A 17,909-nucleotide genomic window follows, 5' to 3' on the forward strand; every position below is an offset into this window, starting at 1 on the left:
ATTAATAATTATTTAGATGAAATAAAGTTAATTACTTTTGTATAATATTTGATAAAATACTGTTAGCTTTAGTACATCTTTAGCTCATCTTACTGAATGCTTAAAGCATTGTGTCACATACTGCTAAAGGACACCAGAACTGAAACCTGGAAATCTAGACCTTGTTAAAGCCTCTTCCCTTCCTAAAAACCACAGGCCATATTTTAGTTTCTCCTTCTTCCCACACCCCTATCCTATGCCCCTATGCCCAATGTTATTGAAAATGTTTCTTACCTTCTGCTGGAGCAATTATTTAGTTTTGTGCTTGCAATACTCTGGTGTTTCAAGCCCAGTTTTAGAAGTCTAGAAGCTTCTTTAGAGTCAGAAATCTGAACCCACTGTAGATCTTCAGGAAGAACAAATATGATAATTGTTTAGATAACACTACCTAAATATGTATTATGGGGAAAACGTATGCACAGCAAGGACACTACATTTACTTGAGGTGTAAAAACATTTTACTTCATCTGCTTCAGACAGAAGTTACACCATGACAAATTGGATCAAAAAGCCTCCTGCCATAAGAAAGGGAGGACAAGTACATCACATTTTATCATTCTATCAGCATGATAAACATGTTCCATTCAAATTAAGTGAGCAACCTTAGTCTGAGCACTGAAAAATCAAAAAGATATGGCCTAATATGAGTAGAAAGCCCTATACTCATATTCAGCAAAACAGAACTCTACCTGGACAGCTTCTTAATTTTATACCAGTTGCGAGGGAGAAAAAAAATGGACAAAGGGGAAGTCATAAGGGTATCTTTTAGGGCCATCAACCTAACTGAAAAAGTTCAGAAGAATTTTGTCTGAGATATGATGACCACATGACAAGTCTGCTTCTCAACAGAAAATACTGAAAAAAAACCCAGGAAAAAAAAAATCTTAAAAACTGTTGAGCCAATTATAAATACAGGTAAGAACTATTGGGGTATTTTTTTCTTAAGAAAAGGGAAACATGCAAACCACTAACAAATCTGTTGATTGTTTCCAATATTTTGCCCATTTCAAAGAGTTCTCAAGGTCACAGAGTGCAGAGGCTTTTAACAGTCACAGTTAAGAATAAAGAAAAAATAGTAGTAAAGATATACATATTTCTATCTATGTAGATTGTTGCCTTTCACACTCGAGGTAGATGTTTACAGTGCCACAGTGAATGCAATTAGGAGTGTTCTACTCCAAACATTCTTTTGTTATTATTTTGAGCTTTCTAATCTAAATGTTGTTGCAGGTAGACCAACTTTTGAAATTACATTTGGCAATTTGCACTGTATTGCATTCACCTTTTACGAAAGAATATCCCTTGATGTCTTGAGCAAGGCGTAGCATTTTTCTTTTCTTGTCATTTGCTATAGGAATCAGTAGATCATAAAAGCATTCATTGTAAATCTCAAAAAATGAAACCCAAACAGAAAACTTGATGTAGTTTCTTGCAGTTGCGATAGACTGTTCTGAGTCTTTTGAAATATCTTCCAAATCTGCCAAATAAAAATATATTACAAATCACTATAGAACTAGTAAAGTGAGTTTTATTTAAAAAATCAGTAAGTGAAAAATGATATTACAGCAACCCTCTCAAAAACACTTAACCCATACAAAAATCCCTTAGTATTACCACTCCGCTTCTTAAATATCTGGAAGTCACATGGTTAACTTACATATTTGCAAGAGACACCTACTCTACTGCTTCCTTTACCACTTTTTAATTCTATCAAAAACATATGGCTTGGTAAGAATTAGCCAAGTCTCTTCAATATCTTTAGAAGACAGAATTAAACTGGCAAAAAGACTTCATTTTGACCTTGTAAAGCAAACTTAGTATTTAGGTATTTTTTTTAAATGCTAGAATTAAGTTTATATAATTACATGCGGGGACTCTAAAAGCCTGTCAGGGTTCCACTAGAACCCATAGCATAAGCAGTACTACTTTTCTTTGCTGTGATTTCAGCTCATTTAATGCCTGTTCAGATATTCTTCTAACCATTTTATCCTTAGGTTTTCTGCCCAAATTATTTGCTCACTATCCAATTCACAGGCATATAAAATTGATAAGTAGCCAGTTTATTAACATAGGTCAGAAGTCAGTTATTGACCTTAAGAAAGCTTCTTTGCCAGCTTTAATTGCAAACACTTTATATAAAACATACCCTTAAAATCCATAGGTGCATTGCTGCTAGTGGTGATCTGGTGGTCTACCTACAAAAGAAAACAAACGTTAAAATACATTGACAGTATGCTACAAGTCATTTCTAACAGCTCTGTTGTATTACTAGATGGGAATACAGCATGGTTGCAATACGCCAATTGAAAGATCCTGGCTACACATCATGTCCAGGTCAATGCTCCTGTACACTGCTATTGATAGGTATTTTTACCTTAATACTCACCCTTACTCACCAGTATAGAGCATTCTAGCTTGCTGAATCTAAAGCAGTCTAGCCACAGAAAACTAGAGGGGTGGGAACCAACACAAACAGGGTGATTGAACAGGATGATTTGCAGGAGTCCAGTTGCAGTTTACACATGAGGCTTAACCTGGTAAATCCAGGGAACTCCAGATTTTATTACTGGTATTTTGCTAATACTGGATTTCATGTTTTTACAGCTTACTAAGCCAACCCTCCAACAGAGGTAAACAGAACACTTATTTACTTAAAAAATAAAATGAGTGACTCATTGCTTCATGATACATGCTTGAAAAAAAATTATACAGTTTAAATAAAATCTAGCTCTTAGTAAGAGAAAGATTTTCTGCTGAACTATTGAAAAAAAGTAAACCAAATACCTATAGCTAGAGCTTAGGATCTTCATATACATATACTCCCTTCCCAGTTTTAGTTTTGGTTAGTCAGGCTTTTTCAGGCACATAACTGCAAGTGAAAGTGCCCAAAGAAATGAAATCCATCTACTGACATAAGAATGCTTGAGAGAAATAAAATGAAATAAAAATAGGTGTGGTTTAGTTCAGGTTTTTTAGTGTTTTGCTAGGAGTGTAATTCATATAAAAGCTAGGATTCCATAAAGTGCCCCTGAAATAATGAAATACTTTTGTAATCAAAATTCTAGGTTTAAGCTTTACACACATAAAACACCCAGCACAACCTCTATTGCAGTAGATGCAAACTCTGGCAGCAAATTTGAATGTTTAAGTGTTCCTCTTATAAACAGTTTCAGAAACTAGATGGGACATATATTTGTGTTCAAACACACATGGAAAGGTGTTTTTGAAGTCCTTTCGGAAGGCTGACAGAGCTAGATTTAACTTACTTCTGTGCTTCTGAAGTGAAGTCATAGAATTTTGCTGCCACCTACCTTCCACACTGGAGTCTAGTTAACTAATGGATAAAAATCAGGGCAAGAGATACATACATTCCTTTCAACACTATTACAACCTAGGACACCACAAGGAAAATGTTTAATTCTGGTTGTTAAAAAAAAAAATCTCAAGCAAAATAGTACTTTTCTCATTCCAAATCCTAGCACATGCTCAGTTTGATTTTACGTTATTCTGCTCATTTCAGAATTAGAGGACATGAAGAAATAGGCATGGTTACACAAAATACAAATCCCCCATAACTGTAATTAGGCTAAACAGCTTTAGAACTTCAGTCAGCTCCCAAAACTGGAGTATTTCCAGACTGCTCAACAGTGAGCTGTAGGAAAAAAGTCCAGCAGAAACCCATCTTTAATTCAAACCTTTAAGTCCACTAGCTTTATAGTTCTGCTGTTTCAAATGTATTTTTGCTTCCTTTAAGGATAATTGTCCAACTGAAAGAGGGCAACAACCTCAAAATTATTTTTCAAGTGTCCTGAAAGACAGAATGTTATTTAAAGGATCATACCTACTAGCATCCCCATCAAGAAGGGATTATTTACATTCTATTCTTATTAAGCACCAGTAATCCCAGAGGATCAATCATCAGGTGACCAAGCCACCAAAAAAAAAAAAAATCTTAGCATTTACATGCCCATGAAGTATTCAGCCACAAGACAAAAATCCCCAGGAGAACAGGGTTCATCAGCTCTATTGCTCACTTTACTGCTAATCTGAACAGCTGGCTGAGAGCAAATAGACACATCCATGGTTAAATACAGGCAGTCTCTTCCCACTGAAAATGAAGAACATGGAGCTGTCTAAAGATGCATGTACTCATCAATATAGAGAGAAGTGCTCCTCTACCTCTTTTATTAGACGAAGTAGTGAATTTTTAAAAGCAGTTTCCTCTCTCACTTGGTTTTCAGTCAGCTTTATATAATCTCTGCACCGATAAGGTTTGAGATCCATTCCTGTGTATTGCTTTCCTTGAATACTTTTAAACAACATATCCATAGTCCTTGGCACAATACCAACATCATCTTCTGTCCCTGAAAGAACACACAAAAGAAAAACCCTAATTATTAGAAGGTATACAGATAAATGAGGACAGAAAGCTAATATAAATCTAAAGACATACAGGAGGAGTTTGGAGACAACTTATAGCATGAAGCAGTGGAAGTTTTTTGGTATTCTCAAACTAACAGAAAAATCATTAGAGAGTTTTGAAAAGTATTTGGCTTTCAGGAACAGTTCATACTCCATAACAATGCATAAAACACAAAACAAACTATTGAAGTACTTTACATAAGCTTAGCCTTAACGGAAAACAAAAAGAGAGACACAACCAACAGACATTTGCTAAAGACTTGCAATTTTTCAGCTCTACTTCTTTAGGAGAGTGAAAGCAGCTTATGAAATAATCTTGAAATAAAACTCATGACTGATCTATTAGCTGCAGTCCTGTACTAATTCCACAGACCCTCCAAAAAATTTCTAGAAGCCTTGCAAAGACTCACTCCTTTCCCTGTCCTAGACCCTTTTCTCAGAATATACTCCTTTTGTACCTAAAAGGCAAGGAATCAAATAAAAGCCTCAGGGCACACTTGATCCTCCTGAATCCATACGCAAGTTTAAAAAGGGTTCACTTACATTTTATTTCTAAACCAGAGAAAAGAGAAGAGTGGAAGAGAAACTACTGTCCTGACCGAGGGTGATAATTTCTCCTGCTTTTGAGACAGATGGGCATTTAATCGTACACCACTAGCTGTGTCACCTAAGTCAGAACTTACATAATATTTGGATGGTGCTCAACCCCCACATATTAAATTCAAGTAGCCTTGCATTACATTTGTTTCTCCTAATATTTTTTTAGTTATTGCAGGGCCAGTCATAACTCAACTAACATGAACACAGTAACAGTCACCGGTGAACAAGGAACAGTCCAAAGATCTTGTTTCACCCTTCACTTAGCTCCTTTGTCATTGACTGAATACAGGCTCCCATGTAATATTAAAGTGCAATAACAGAAGAGGAAATCACAGCATCCAGTAGGCAACATTCTGCCCTGCCAATTTTTAAAAGTTCTAAAAATACAATACCATTAAAAAGCTTCTAGTCCAAAAAGATGTCAATCCAAAATTTTTGAAACCCCACACAATATACACCAAACTAGTCAAGCATGGAGGATTGTACACTTCAGGAATTGTTGGGTTTTTGTTATTTACCTTTATTCATTAGGACAGAAAAGAGCATCCTATTATTGCCCCAGAGAAAAGATAACTGAAAGTATTGGCAGTAGTCTTTAATTATAACCCACCTAACAGAAGATTGCTTAGAAAATAATGTGACTTCAGTAAAGACCAGTTTCATGTGACACACAACGCCTTGTCCTACTATTTCTTTGTATAAAAGAAGTGGTATAGCATCCAAGTCTGCCATTTCATTATAGGAGAAATTGTTTCCATGTGAATTAAATCACTTCATTTGTTATAATGCTTTGAAAAATAACTGAAGAATGACATCTTCTGACCAGAAAGGATATTGAGCTTTAACAAAAGAGAAATACTGCACCAGGAGACAAGGCTTCCTGGGATATTATTAAGCTCAGGAACTCAAGGCAAGATAGAAATACATGCAAACAATCAAATATGTTTCAAAACATATATTCTCTGCCTATAATAATTGAAACACTCAAACATTTTTTTCTTATTTGTGCATATATGATGCATATAACCTTTATAACACTAAAGCTCAAGAAAATGCTAGTCTGGTATAGAGCAACTTACACTTTTCAAATCCTGTTACATAGAAGACGTATTTTTTTCCAACAGCCCCTCATCCCTGGCATAATAGATACTTGGAGACAAATAGAAAGATCACACACACACCTAGTAGAAGTTACAGAGCCTTACAAAGTAATATAACTACATGTTTATGTTAACTCTGGTAGTGACTCTGTCTGTTGGCAGTTAAATTTGTTATGGAAGAGGACTTCCAAAGACTAAATATTAAAGAGAAGCAAATGTACAGAGACTACAGTTTAAATGAAGGAAGAAGTTATGTTTGTGATAGAAGTAATCTTTACTTGACAAAAAGAAAAAATAAGTGCTTTCCAAAAAGAACTCATTTCTATTTATACCTTGGAAAGTGTAAGTTTTCCCAGCATTTGTAACACCATATGTAAAAACAAGCCGATTATATCCATCTAGGAAATCTTGCACTGGTTGCTTCATGGTACCTTCAAAGAATTCTTCTTGGGTTGTTTCAGGTCCAAACACCTGAGTATTACCAAGAATAAATTTATACTTTAAGCAATTATTAGAGACTTTTAAAGAATTTTTTTAACTATGTTTATTTATGATCTTAAAGATTATGAAGTTAAAAAATATAGCTTCCTTAGTATTAAGTAATGTAAGTTAAAACAACCTGTACCAGAAATAAATTAAAAACTTTCCAAGACATTTTAAAGACTCATTACTCGAGAAAAAGTGAACTTCTGTAACGTCTGTCCCGCAGTTTTTTCACTCAGACGATTCAAATAGTGCTGGGGGGGCTTCAGTATGACATTTGTTGAGTCTTCGAGTGAAACACAGTCCTATTAAAAGGAAACAAGCAACGCAGGCACGAGGAGATTATAAAGAGCTCAGCCTACAGGGAAAACAAACAAAAAAACCCCACAAAACAAAATTTAAGTATTTTTAAACTAAATAAATGTCTCACCTGTGATCCATTTTCTCTTTCCAACGATGTAAATGGCCTGATGCGGAGGCAAACTTGTATGTGTCCCTTAGACTCCAAACTGCTCCTCTTAAAAAAAAATTAAAACAGTTAGAAATCTGGCTCTTTTCTTGATAATTAGCATGGTAAAGCAGTTTTATTTCATCAGGCTGTTTCGAACAGACTTATTTGATAACATGGGAATCAAAACAAATTCACTACATCAGTTTTTAAAAGTGCTTAGGCCCCTGCAGAAGTTTGCTGTGAAAAGTTAATTTTGCAGCACATATGTCAACACTGCATTCAGGCCAACAAAAACATTCTATGAACTGGCAATTAGTCTCATTCACAGAAAAGTGATGTACCCAAGAGGGCATCAGTGCAGTGCCACACAACTTAGTCTAAATCCTATGCATCACTTTGAAATTAAAAGATAACAAAGCAGCTTTTCATCTTCCCTGTAAAATTCTGACTATTCTTATCCATGAAAGGACTAAGCTTATTTTTTAAAAACTAAATATCCAAAAAGTAAAGTTTTCTTACCTGGCTTGTGTCTGAGCTTGAAGAAACCAAGGAAAATTCGGAGGAGAGATCTGTTTTAACATCTTCCAAATTTTTTCGTCCTACCCATGGAGATGGCTCAATGCTAGCAATATAGGATGGTCTGTAAAATGTCTCACTATCCAAAGTCGGTTCCATTCTGCAAGACAAAATAAATTTATTTTGTGCTCTCTGATCATACAACATAGAGCTTCAGAAGTCCCTTAGAACACAAGTCAATTTGAAACTGAAAATTTCTTTAAGGAAAAAGCTTTCTTCATCCTATTCATAATTTACATAGCAAGTTTCTGATGGCTGGGGATGGGGTCTGTGGGGGGGGGGGTCTGCATCATGAATCAAGAACAGCCACCCTTTTTTAAATGGAAAGCAATGTTTACCAGCAAAAAGCCTTATATACATACCACAAACTTGCTAAAAACCCTGCCTGACAAGAAAGACAAAACTTAAAAAAAAAAAATCCCTAATTTCACATCAACTTCATCATCCCATTATGGTGTCCATTTAGAATGTCATGGTTATCTCTGCAAGACCTGACAAATACTTGGTGTTATGAAAGTAACACAATTTAGCTAAATACAAGACACAGTTCAGAGATATTCCAGAGATTAATTGATAATTTTAAAATATTAAAGGGTCACTAGTAAATTACAAAACCTCAAGCCAGAGTACAAGTTAAAGTATTGCTTTTGAGTAATTTTACAACTCAGCAATTAAATTATTAATCCATAATTTACTTAATTTGTGTGTTTCAGAATTTGAGCAGCAAAAATTTGCTGCCCAAATGAAACTAAATTGATTCAGTGCTGATCACAGACAAATTTCAAAGTAACCTTTAAAGCGTGTGTTTTTTTAAAATGAGTTTTTTGTTCTGTACTTTACTCTCCCATTTATTTTTCCTGTGATATTACAGATGTGATGGGGCAGCTTTTTTTTTTTTACAGATCAAGTTTAAAATAACTCGTTGGGCAATTATAATTGACTATGGCAGCAAGGGATCCAGCAGTCAGACACCTACCACAAGACTTCCTACATTTCAAAGCTTTGGACACAACAATTTAATGATCTTTTAGTGCTACATTGCCATGTCTAGGCTACAGCAAAGCATAGAAATTGTTTTACTAAATACTAATGGAGAACATGCAGTGTTCATTAAAGCAATGGACAGAGTAGGGCTGGTTCAAAACCCTTCAGCTCAGGAAGAGGGTTGGTTTCCTGTCTATAATGCAGTCCCATTTTAATTTACCCCAGAATAAAAGCTGGGATGTGTCTGCATTTCAGTGTCAAAACACTGAAATAGGAAGCTCAGTCTTATCTAGGCTGTGAAAGCCAGACAGAACTTTAAGCAGTTAGACAAATGCCACCAGGCTGCAAATGAGCTAAAGTTATACGTAAACTAAGCATTGATGTTTACTTTGTTTCTTCTAATCTAATTTTTTTTTTTGGCCAGGCATCTGTATGTAAAACAGGAAAAATCTGGCCTGAAATGTCATCATGGCTTGAACAAAGACTGATCTGTGACTAAGTTACAGTTGGAAAGAAACACACCTATGCTGTCACGATCTGGAAGTGTTATTTGCAGCAGCTTGGAAAAAACCAAACCGAGACCGCTGCTTCTTCTAGCAGGATCCATCTTTATTACATACACTTCAGTATTTATATGTTCCTACTATGGGAAAGTTCAGAGAAAGTTTTGGGAAGGCGCAGAGGGAAAGACAAAACAGCCGCACCACCAAGCGCCTGTAGCGGAGCAGACGTTTCTGCCCGTATCAGTCATTCACACAAATAAGCCACCTCCCAGCGTTCCAGGTGGTAAAGGAAAACATTCACACGTGGTGTTTGTGGCTCGAGTCAATCCACCCGTTCCCAAGAGAACAGAGAGCCTTTATCGAAGTCGAGATAAACGTGACAGGCTGCTGCTTCCACAGTATTAATCAGCTACACAAAGCCACCCTGCAAAACTCTTTACCAGTCCTTTACAGGAAACATACTTGTTAGATAACTGACAGTTCAGTTGCTTTAAATCTATCCTTGAAGTGTGGTTTATCAAGACTATGCTCTCATTCTGTATCTTTTCCTTAAGAAGCAAAAGACAAATATTAAGCTGTGCATACAAAGCCAGAACTAAAAGCATTCGCACAGCCCAGTGGTCAGAACAGTGAGGTTCAAGCCCACAGAGAATACAAAGCCCAAGGTGCAGGCTGTTTATCTCCTCCACGCTGAGTCACACAGCACTGTAAATACTTCAGGTATTCTGGCAGGAACAACTAATATCGCCTGACTGCAGGCACTAAAAGGCACTCGTGTGCTGGGATGTGCTATTATAATCGTACTAACCATGGCAATAGAATTTAGAGCTGTAGATACCCTAAAGGAAGGGGATGGCCAGAGGCACACAGAGCAGAGCACGGTCACAGCACACACACACGGCCTGGGCTGCTGCCAGGCAACACAAGGAAAGCTAGAAAGAGCTCCAAACCACATAGTAAGGCTGGCAGCTTACATAAAAGCTAAAACGTCAGCCCTTATACCTAAACTTAAAAAAAAAGTAATAAAAGGAAACTTTCCTCGCTGCAGGTACCAACCTTTCACTGCCGGGCTTTGCGCTATTTGCCTGTTCCTACGGGACACAACCGCCGCGGCTTTGGCAGCAGCACAGCCCTGGGGCGGGAGCTGACCAGGCCCTGTAGGCCCCACCGCAAACCGTTCACCCCTCACAGCCCCTCCCGCGCAACCGCGACGGCAGCGGGGTGAGCCACGGGGAGCGGCCTCCGCACCGCCGCCACAGAGACCACCCGCGCTGCCTCCCGCGGCACGACCACCGGGAGCACGACCCCCGCGGCACGACCACCGCCTCCCCTGCCGCAGCGAAGGCCCGGCGCTCCCACACGGCCCGGCCCCGGCCCCGCTCACCCGCCCGGCCCCGCTCCCGCTCCCGCTCACCCGCCCGCTCCCGCTCCCGCTCACCCGCCCGGCCCCAGCCGCTCCAGGGCTCGTGCGCCACGCCGCCCGCGGCTTCTTTTCGAATCCGACCAATGGCAGCGCAGGGCACCGCGCGGCCTCCTGGGAGGGCGGTGCTGTGCGGCGCAGCGCTCGACGGGAGATGTAGTCCCGGCGGGGCGAGGCTGCCTGTCCCGGTTCGCCCTCGGGCGGTGATCGCGCCCCGCCGGGTCAGAGCGCTCCGGGCAGGTTTGCAGAGGCCGCGGTACCGCTGCCACCCGGGGCCGCCGGCGCCCTGCTCCGCAGCGATGGCAGGAGCTTGGCTGCCGCGGGAAGGCGCCCTGGCCCCGCCGGGCCTGCCCTCAGCTGCCTGCAGCGCCCGGACTTCGCCTCCCGCAGGTGCGGCAGAGGGATCAGCGTAAGTTCGAGCTCGTCGGAGCTGCGGGTGATTCCAGGCCTTTCGCTGTCTGTTTATAACCAGGACAGTCACTGTTTGCAGGTGGTGAGCGGGAAGAGGCCAGGTGACCCGCTCGGTGCCCTGTGTCAGAGCAGGGATCGGCTGAATGGGGAAACTCTCGTTTTACCATCGGGCTGTGCTTGTCCCTTACCTGGGCTCCAGTCCTGACAAATGACAGCTGTGCGAAACACTTAGTATGGTACCTTTGTTTAAAATCTTCCCCAGGTGGAAGTTATTGCTGGGTGCCAAATTATTGCAGGTTTGCATGATGGGCATTTAATTTCTTAACCAGAGATGAGAGAAATCCTTTGGCTTTATTTTCAAAACAACGTTATAATGCCAATCAGATCATCGGTTTCTGGAATGTCAGGAATGGAGATGTTCAGGATTTGGTAACGAAAATCACCGTGAGTTTCTCTTTAGAATCAGACACCTTTAAACCTTAATAAGGAATGTCTCACAGTTTTAAATTGAAATAAAAAGCTGAGTAACTTGAAAGAAGTCAGTGTCTATCCAAACCAAGTGTTTGTTTTTCATATGAAGAAAAGAATGCCAGTGAAAGCAAGCAAAGGAATAATTCTACACAGATCTTGTGCCAGCTGCTTTGATGAGGTTGTCTTTAACATTAAATTCTATCTTTCTTTAAATAGAGGCTATGTCATATCAGTAAAAGAGGTATACTTGATTTTAGTTTTGATGTAGGGCACATTGCAACAGTTGGTCTGTTTTAACGGCAGAAAATGATGCAATGTTGAATTTGAAATTGTTTGCTAGCAAAACTGACAAGTCCTTGAAGTCATTCTCTAAGACTTTGGCTTACCTTTTTAAAGTTATCTTTGTTTCTATCCTAAACAGAATTCAAACTACTGAACTTACCTGATGCCAAACTACCTTTTTCATACTAGGAGCCGACAAAGAATGACCCTCAAAGTAAGGGAAAAATTATCTCCTGGGAGAAAACTTGAAAGTTGTTGTCTTCTGCTTGATGGAAAGGACAACTGAAGATCTTGGAATATTTTGCAAGGTATATTCCTAGAAAGGCTGGGATTTATGTCCTGCAGAAAATTATTCCTGCTAAGTTGGGGCATAACAAAGCTCATGGTACAGGCGGTATTTTGATTTTGTTTTAACATTAGATTTCTGAAACTGTTTTTATGATGCTGCACATGCTGGGTAAATTAAACTGCTATCTCAAAGGGCTCCCATCAAGATACTGAAAGGGCAAACTGAACCACAATCTGACATGTGTTCCTAGCCTCACGCAAACCATGATAAAGAAAACATCAGGTCAGCATAACCAATCCAGCCTGCTTTGGAGTGGGAGATGATGAAACTCCATCTATGTAAATAAGCTTTATGGCTTTCAACCAATATATTCTTCTTAAAATGGTTTGTGCAAGGACACCAGTTGCAACAAAAATATCTGCTGCTAAAACAGCATTCAGTAACTCATTCACCCCTGAAATCTGATTGTTTCTTTTCAAATTCTCTATAACTTGTGTGGCATGTTTGCCACTCATAAGAGGAAAAGATTTTTATAAAGGACTTGTTAGAATTGTTGCCATTACCCTGAGAAACTTTTGTTCCTTGTGTGTGAGACAGGATTCAAAGGCTGTGGATGGGGTGCTCATGAGAGTGATGAGATGATGCCCTATGAGACAGCATATCTCAGCTTGCTTTTACATTGCTGTCAGAAGTAATTAGAGACACAGTCAACACTCCCCAGAATCATTCAGCACATCTGAGTAGCAGCCAAACCAGAACTGGCTCCAGTTTCTTTGTACTCAAGTCACCTTCCCCAGGGAATTCACCACGTATTTGAGTTTTTTCTCACCACTCTTTGTTCTGCTGTGCTTCCCCATGCCCTGACAGCACCGCCTTCCATCCTGGGTGCAGGCCAAGTCCTTCTGCAGGGGTCATTTGGAGCTGACTGGCAAGAGCACTCCTGTTCCTTGTCTCAGAGATGTCTTGGAGGAAAATGGTGCATTGTCTAACCCTCCCAGTAGTCTGCCATGCCAGCCCTTTTTAATTCCTGTCTTTCAGGGCAGTTGTGTCATTTATCCTGTTATTTGCACAGTCGGGTGGGTGCATTTCACACGTCCTTTAATTTGATCCTAAACCCTCATTGCCCCACTCCCATCAGTTACCTTCAGGCTGAAGAACTGTTTTCACATCTTGACACAGGTATTTGTCCTGTAAATGTAGCAGCTGTTTTTTCTGACTAATAGTCATATAGTGAATAGTATAGTTAGTTATTAGATGTTTAAAATATGCGTATTCAATAGTGAAACTATTGTTAATATAATACTGTGTAATAGAAAAATAAATAAGAATATAATTAAAATATACAGTCAAATGTTTTATTCTATGAAATTCTGTCTATTTTTATGAGAAAAGATGACTACTCTTAAATTGTATGCTGTGTAATTTTTAGGAACAAGTGTTCCTAAAAATGGCTAGATGGCTTTTCAATAGAAGGCTTTTCCATTGAACTGGTTGCTAAATATAGTTAGTGGGGCATTTGTGTTGTGCCTCAGTAAATGAGCTCCAGCCTGGCCAGACAGTTGTGGGTCACAACCCTTTGGGTTGTGATCTTGCTGAGTCCTGTAGATGAGGCATTTTTGAGTTACTGGTAAGCACATAATTGGAAATCTTGACACAGAATCCACGAGCAGGAAGACTGATGGCTGGTATTGAATAGTTGTGTAATATTCTTTCCTCCTAGTCAGCATTATACTGATACCTCAGGGCGTACTCTTAGAAATGGCTCTACAGGTGGAATAGTAAATTGAATACTGCACTTAGAATAAGTCAGGATGAGCTTTGGCACTGTTTTCCTGTAGTCTGGATCTTGCATCTTAGTTTTCCTGTGGATTTCAAGTTCTTATATCCTTTTGTCTTAAAAATGGAGCTGTATTGTTGATACAGAAGATACGGTCTAGAAACACTGGCTACTTCAGGAGATTTTTTTTTAATGTATGTTGTTTATATTTCATAAAAAGTATTTGAATTGTATGTCCAAATTTTGTTTGGTTCCTTGAAATGCCTCCTGCTGTTTTTTTCTTTCTTCTTCTGAAGCTGTGTCTAAGTTCTGCAAGGATTTGTAAAATGTATTTTTAGCTTCCAGGTCTGAGCCTAAGTATGTTGCCACGTTTTTGTATACATGATGTTAACTATTTTTTTGCAGTGTGCTAGCTTCAGGTTAAGGGCTGGAGATGCATTCCAAATCTTATTAGTGAAACTTTATTTCTCCCCATGTGTTATTGATTCTTTTTCAATCATCTGCTGAGCTGTATAAATACCTACAAGGGTAACCATGATTTGAAGGTAAAATCTCAGGGTTGGCTTTCCCTAAAATGAAACATATGTTTGAGTTTTATTTTAATTGAGGTTTCAGAAATTTTATTTCAATTCCAAGCTGCTTGTGGAAATTCTTCGTGGTGTAAGAAATTGAAGCTTTAATCCTTAGTATTACTTTGTAAAGAATACTGTTAGGGGTTTTTTTGTAGTGTTGTGTAAAATGCAGGCCCTAAATAACTGTATAATGGTCCCAAAATCCTCAGAACAGCCCCAGAAAATTTTACCAAAGACATTCTGCTAAAAGTTACATTCTCAACTGTTGCTCTATCATCTTACTAAAAACTTAACAAGATAAATGAATTGGAACAGGAAGTCGATACATATCTAGAGTAATGAAATTCTGAGATAGGGAAACTGGCCAAGGTATATCTAAATATATATCTGATATATGGCTTTTAGATTAAGAAGCTGGAGGATTTCCAGTGAAGGGGTGTATGTGTGTACACACATATGTAAGTTCTCTGTAGAAGCCAGGACTGGACAATTCTGTGTCTCAGAAATATAAGGTGCCTCAAAAAGGTGTGGATCAAGAGCAAGAAGTTTCCTGCTCAAATAACATGGGCTAAATCCAAGGAGCAGGCTGTGTTAGAGTGTAGTATTACTCATCTTGCTGGCTTGGACACCCAAGACAGAATTTCTTCTGTTCTTGCCAAATGTTGACCATCTGTCTTGACCTCAGGAACTAGTGCCATTCTCTGACATAATATACCTTTCCTTGGAATGTCATCCTGGCTTTGGGCACTCAGGGCTTCTGCTCAAACTTGTGAAGATGTGATTGGAGTGGGATAGTCACACCACTGACCTTCAGATACTTTGACTTGGTCTTCCTGTCCAGTCTGTGGTGAGAAACACTCAGAATGGATTCAGGCCTATGTCAAATTCTTGTTCTGGAAGTGAGCTTATGCTACATGGTACAGCTAAGCTGTGTAATTGTAAGCCAAATTACCCTGTGGAGGAAGCTACCTTTCTTCACTAGCCTCTTAGTTGAGATATCAAAATTAATGTCTAGTTTCGGGTAATGTGGTTATCCTACCACATGATAAAAGGGCAAGGAATGAACATTGAGAAAACAAATTTTGTAACCAGTGGCATACCTTTAAAGGACTGGAAAATAATAGTTCTTTAACAGTAGCTAATGGCCAGGGCTTACATTTTACTGTATTACAGGCTGGGCATTGCCCATCCTACAGGAAAAACAAGCAGAAGGCAGAGAGCTTAATATATGCCAGACATCTGCCCTGCATAGAACAAAATCATACTCCTGCATTTGTGCCACGCAATTGGACTACAGTGCTCCTTGCAGACCTTGTAGAGAAACAAAGTCTTTTTCATTCAAAGTGGACCAGCAGATGAATGACTATGAAAACTCATGAAGTCTCAGTTGCTTCTCAAAGGGTAGATTAATGAGCAGTTAACTTTTTTTTGACACATTCTTATGCCATTATTTCCAGCAAGTCATCAAGTAGATCTGTATGTCCAAACAGGTGCTGGGGCAGCAGAAGAGCAGGCAGAAGTGCTGGTGTGACAGAAGGGCAGGGCTGCTTCTCTTGAGTTAGGCATTCTTAGATTGGCTGAATTGTTTGTATAGTTGTATCTTTGGCAATTCTTCAACAAGGACTCGAATATGTAGGTGGCTGCCTGGATTGCAGCCTTTGGGCATATCCAGACTTGCAGAGTTGGAGAGTATTTCCAAAGGTAGTTCAACATCTCGTTCTCAATTTGATGCTGCCCTGCCTGATGTTGTCACAACATGCTGCAGCCAAGGATAAGCAGAGTTTTGAAACAGGTCAGGCTTCCTTACTGAAACTTTGCTCACAGTCAAAATCCAAAGAAACTGAAAGGCTATTACCATGTACTGGCTGTTCTGACCCCCAGTAGTCAGAATAACCCCTGTTTTGCAAAAACTGAGATGTAAACAGTGAAATTCCCTTGTGGCTAATTCAGTTTTGTGCATCTGAATTTTCCTGTCTTGTTTAAACACATTATAGGATCTGACTGCAGTTTTAGTCAGGTGCTTTTGTATAGTGTTGCCAACTACTGTCATACCACCTCACTTCATTGTATATGTGGATGCACTGAAGAACACACATACATTTAGAAATTAGTGTGAGATCTTTCTGGGTGAAAGGCATTATAAAAGGGAGATAATTATTTCAACATTTAATCCAGACATTCTATGTAAAGCACATTTTGGTATTGTGAAAAGAACCAAAACATTTAACAATTTGGAGGGAAGAGAGGAGTCCTTTCTATTTTTAAGGATAATATTAGTATAAAGTTAGAAGTGATTCATTCCCTACCTAATTTCTAACTTGGTGACTCATGCTCTTGGCAAACTAATTATCCAAGACAAGTGACTCAGAAATAGATGCTATAGTTTTATGGCTATTGCTATTTCAACTAAACATGAGGCTTGGTTTTTGGGTATAACAAATGTACCTATACCCTGCAAATTATGCCACAGTGCTGCTTGAGGGCATGTTATGCATGCAGATTTCTTTAATTTGATGTGTTTTTTTCAGTTTGAGGCGGATGGTGTAGCTAGCTTCTGGGTGTCTAAAGCAGCCATGTCCACCAAGAACCTCAGGAGTGTCCTTGGACCAGGAAAATCTAATGTGGTATGTATTTCTTCCCATCCAGGAATGGTGATTCATTAAAGGCATATCACAGAAGCATTCCTCTGATTCAACTTCTCACCTTGGATTCTTAATAAATTGTTTGATGAATATTATTGAGAATACTGATATGGGGAGGATGGGAAGATTCATGCCAGATTTGCTTGGGATGGGTATAGTAGCAGGCTTTTGGCTGTAACCCTCTCTCTGTTTTGTTTCTTTTTCTTTTCATGCCCTCCCTGCTCCTCTTTGGCTGCAATCTGTAAAGTACTATCACAGTGCAGGTCTGATCTGATGAAACCACAACTAATGCCATGACTGCCTAGGATGGGAAGAGAGCCCAGACTATAAACTTGGGATTTCTGGCCTCTTACTAGGCAAGTCCGTTGCTCATCTTCTGCTTTCACCCTCTTTGGTTCCTTTTATTTGTGTTCTTCCTCTCTATTATTGACTTATATTGAAGTTCAGTGTCATTGTTTCCTGGGAACCCAGTTTCATTTGGCTGTACATACACTCTAAAGAAGTCATGTTACCTCCATGGTAGGAGTTCATCATGCACTGAAAATAGGAAACAATTTTGTTGAAATAGTTCTGAATGATTTTCAGCTGAGGCAATAAAAATGGAAAGTCTGGCATATTTTAGCGAAATGCTAGTTTCTCAACTATGATTTTTAAATTGTGAGTTTAAGTTATAGTAATATTAGAAATTGATCCTAATTATTGCAGATACATATACAGCCTTATTCTTAGAAAGTAGTCTGTTTGCTAGTACAGCTGAAATGATTTCTGTAGTGAGACAGGAGAAAGCAGCATTGAAGAGTAGTTTCTATTCCCTATATTTTGTTCAGTTGTAAGTATAGCAGACAACAGACGAAATAACTATTGACGTAGAGAATAACACAAATCAT

General features: G+C 39.0%; 2 protein-coding genes across 14 annotated transcripts in view; one reads left to right on the forward strand and one right to left on the reverse strand.

Annotated features, from left to right (window-relative positions):
• The window catches only part of KIF20B (kinesin family member 20B), a 33,964-nt gene extending 23,242 nt beyond the window's left edge, over positions 1-10,722 (reverse strand). For 2 of the 4 annotated variants that reach the window (XM_085065268.1, XM_085065264.1), the window contains exons 1-9: positions 10,597-10,722; positions 7,615-7,771; positions 7,075-7,161; positions 6,833-6,949; positions 6,494-6,632; positions 4,219-4,403; positions 2,186-2,234; positions 1,322-1,516; positions 274-385 (exon numbers count right to left, since the gene is read on the reverse strand). In XM_085065268.1, the coding sequence (XP_084921394.1) occupies positions 274-385; positions 1,322-1,516; positions 2,186-2,234; positions 4,219-4,403; positions 6,494-6,632; positions 6,833-6,949; positions 7,075-7,161; positions 7,615-7,770 (1,040 nt within the window). In that variant the 5' untranslated portion in view covers position 7,771; positions 10,597-10,722. Of the gene's footprint in view, positions 1-273; positions 386-1,321; positions 1,517-2,185; positions 2,235-4,218; positions 4,404-6,493; positions 6,633-6,832; positions 6,950-7,074; positions 7,162-7,614; positions 7,772-9,177; positions 9,202-10,214; positions 10,348-10,596 lie in introns of those variants that run through there. The other 2 variants (XM_085065265.1, XM_085065266.1) reach the window with 2 other exon arrangements.
• A 48-nt stretch (positions 10,723-10,770) lies between these two features.
• The window catches only part of PANK1 (pantothenate kinase 1), a 41,779-nt gene continuing 34,640 nt past the window's right edge, over positions 10,771-17,909 (forward strand). For 2 of the 10 annotated variants that reach the window (XM_085065272.1, XM_085065278.1), the window contains exons 1-4: positions 10,842-10,987; positions 11,882-12,050; positions 13,070-13,210; positions 16,909-17,004. In XM_085065272.1, the coding sequence (XP_084921398.1) occupies positions 17,000-17,004 (5 nt within the window). In that variant the 5' untranslated portion in view covers positions 10,842-10,987; positions 11,882-12,050; positions 13,070-13,210; positions 16,909-16,999. Of the gene's footprint in view, positions 10,988-11,881; positions 12,051-13,018; positions 13,211-16,908; positions 17,005-17,269; positions 17,383-17,909 lie in introns of those variants that run through there. The other 8 variants (XM_085065276.1, XM_085065280.1, XM_085065279.1 and 5 more) reach the window with 7 other exon arrangements.

This window comes from Lichenostomus cassidix, chromosome 6 (genome assembly GCF_008360975.1).
Source record: "Lichenostomus cassidix isolate B80296 chromosome 6, HeHo_3.0, whole genome shotgun sequence".
In the NCBI taxonomy this organism is placed as follows: Eukaryota; Metazoa; Chordata; class Aves; order Passeriformes; family Meliphagidae; genus Lichenostomus; species Lichenostomus cassidix.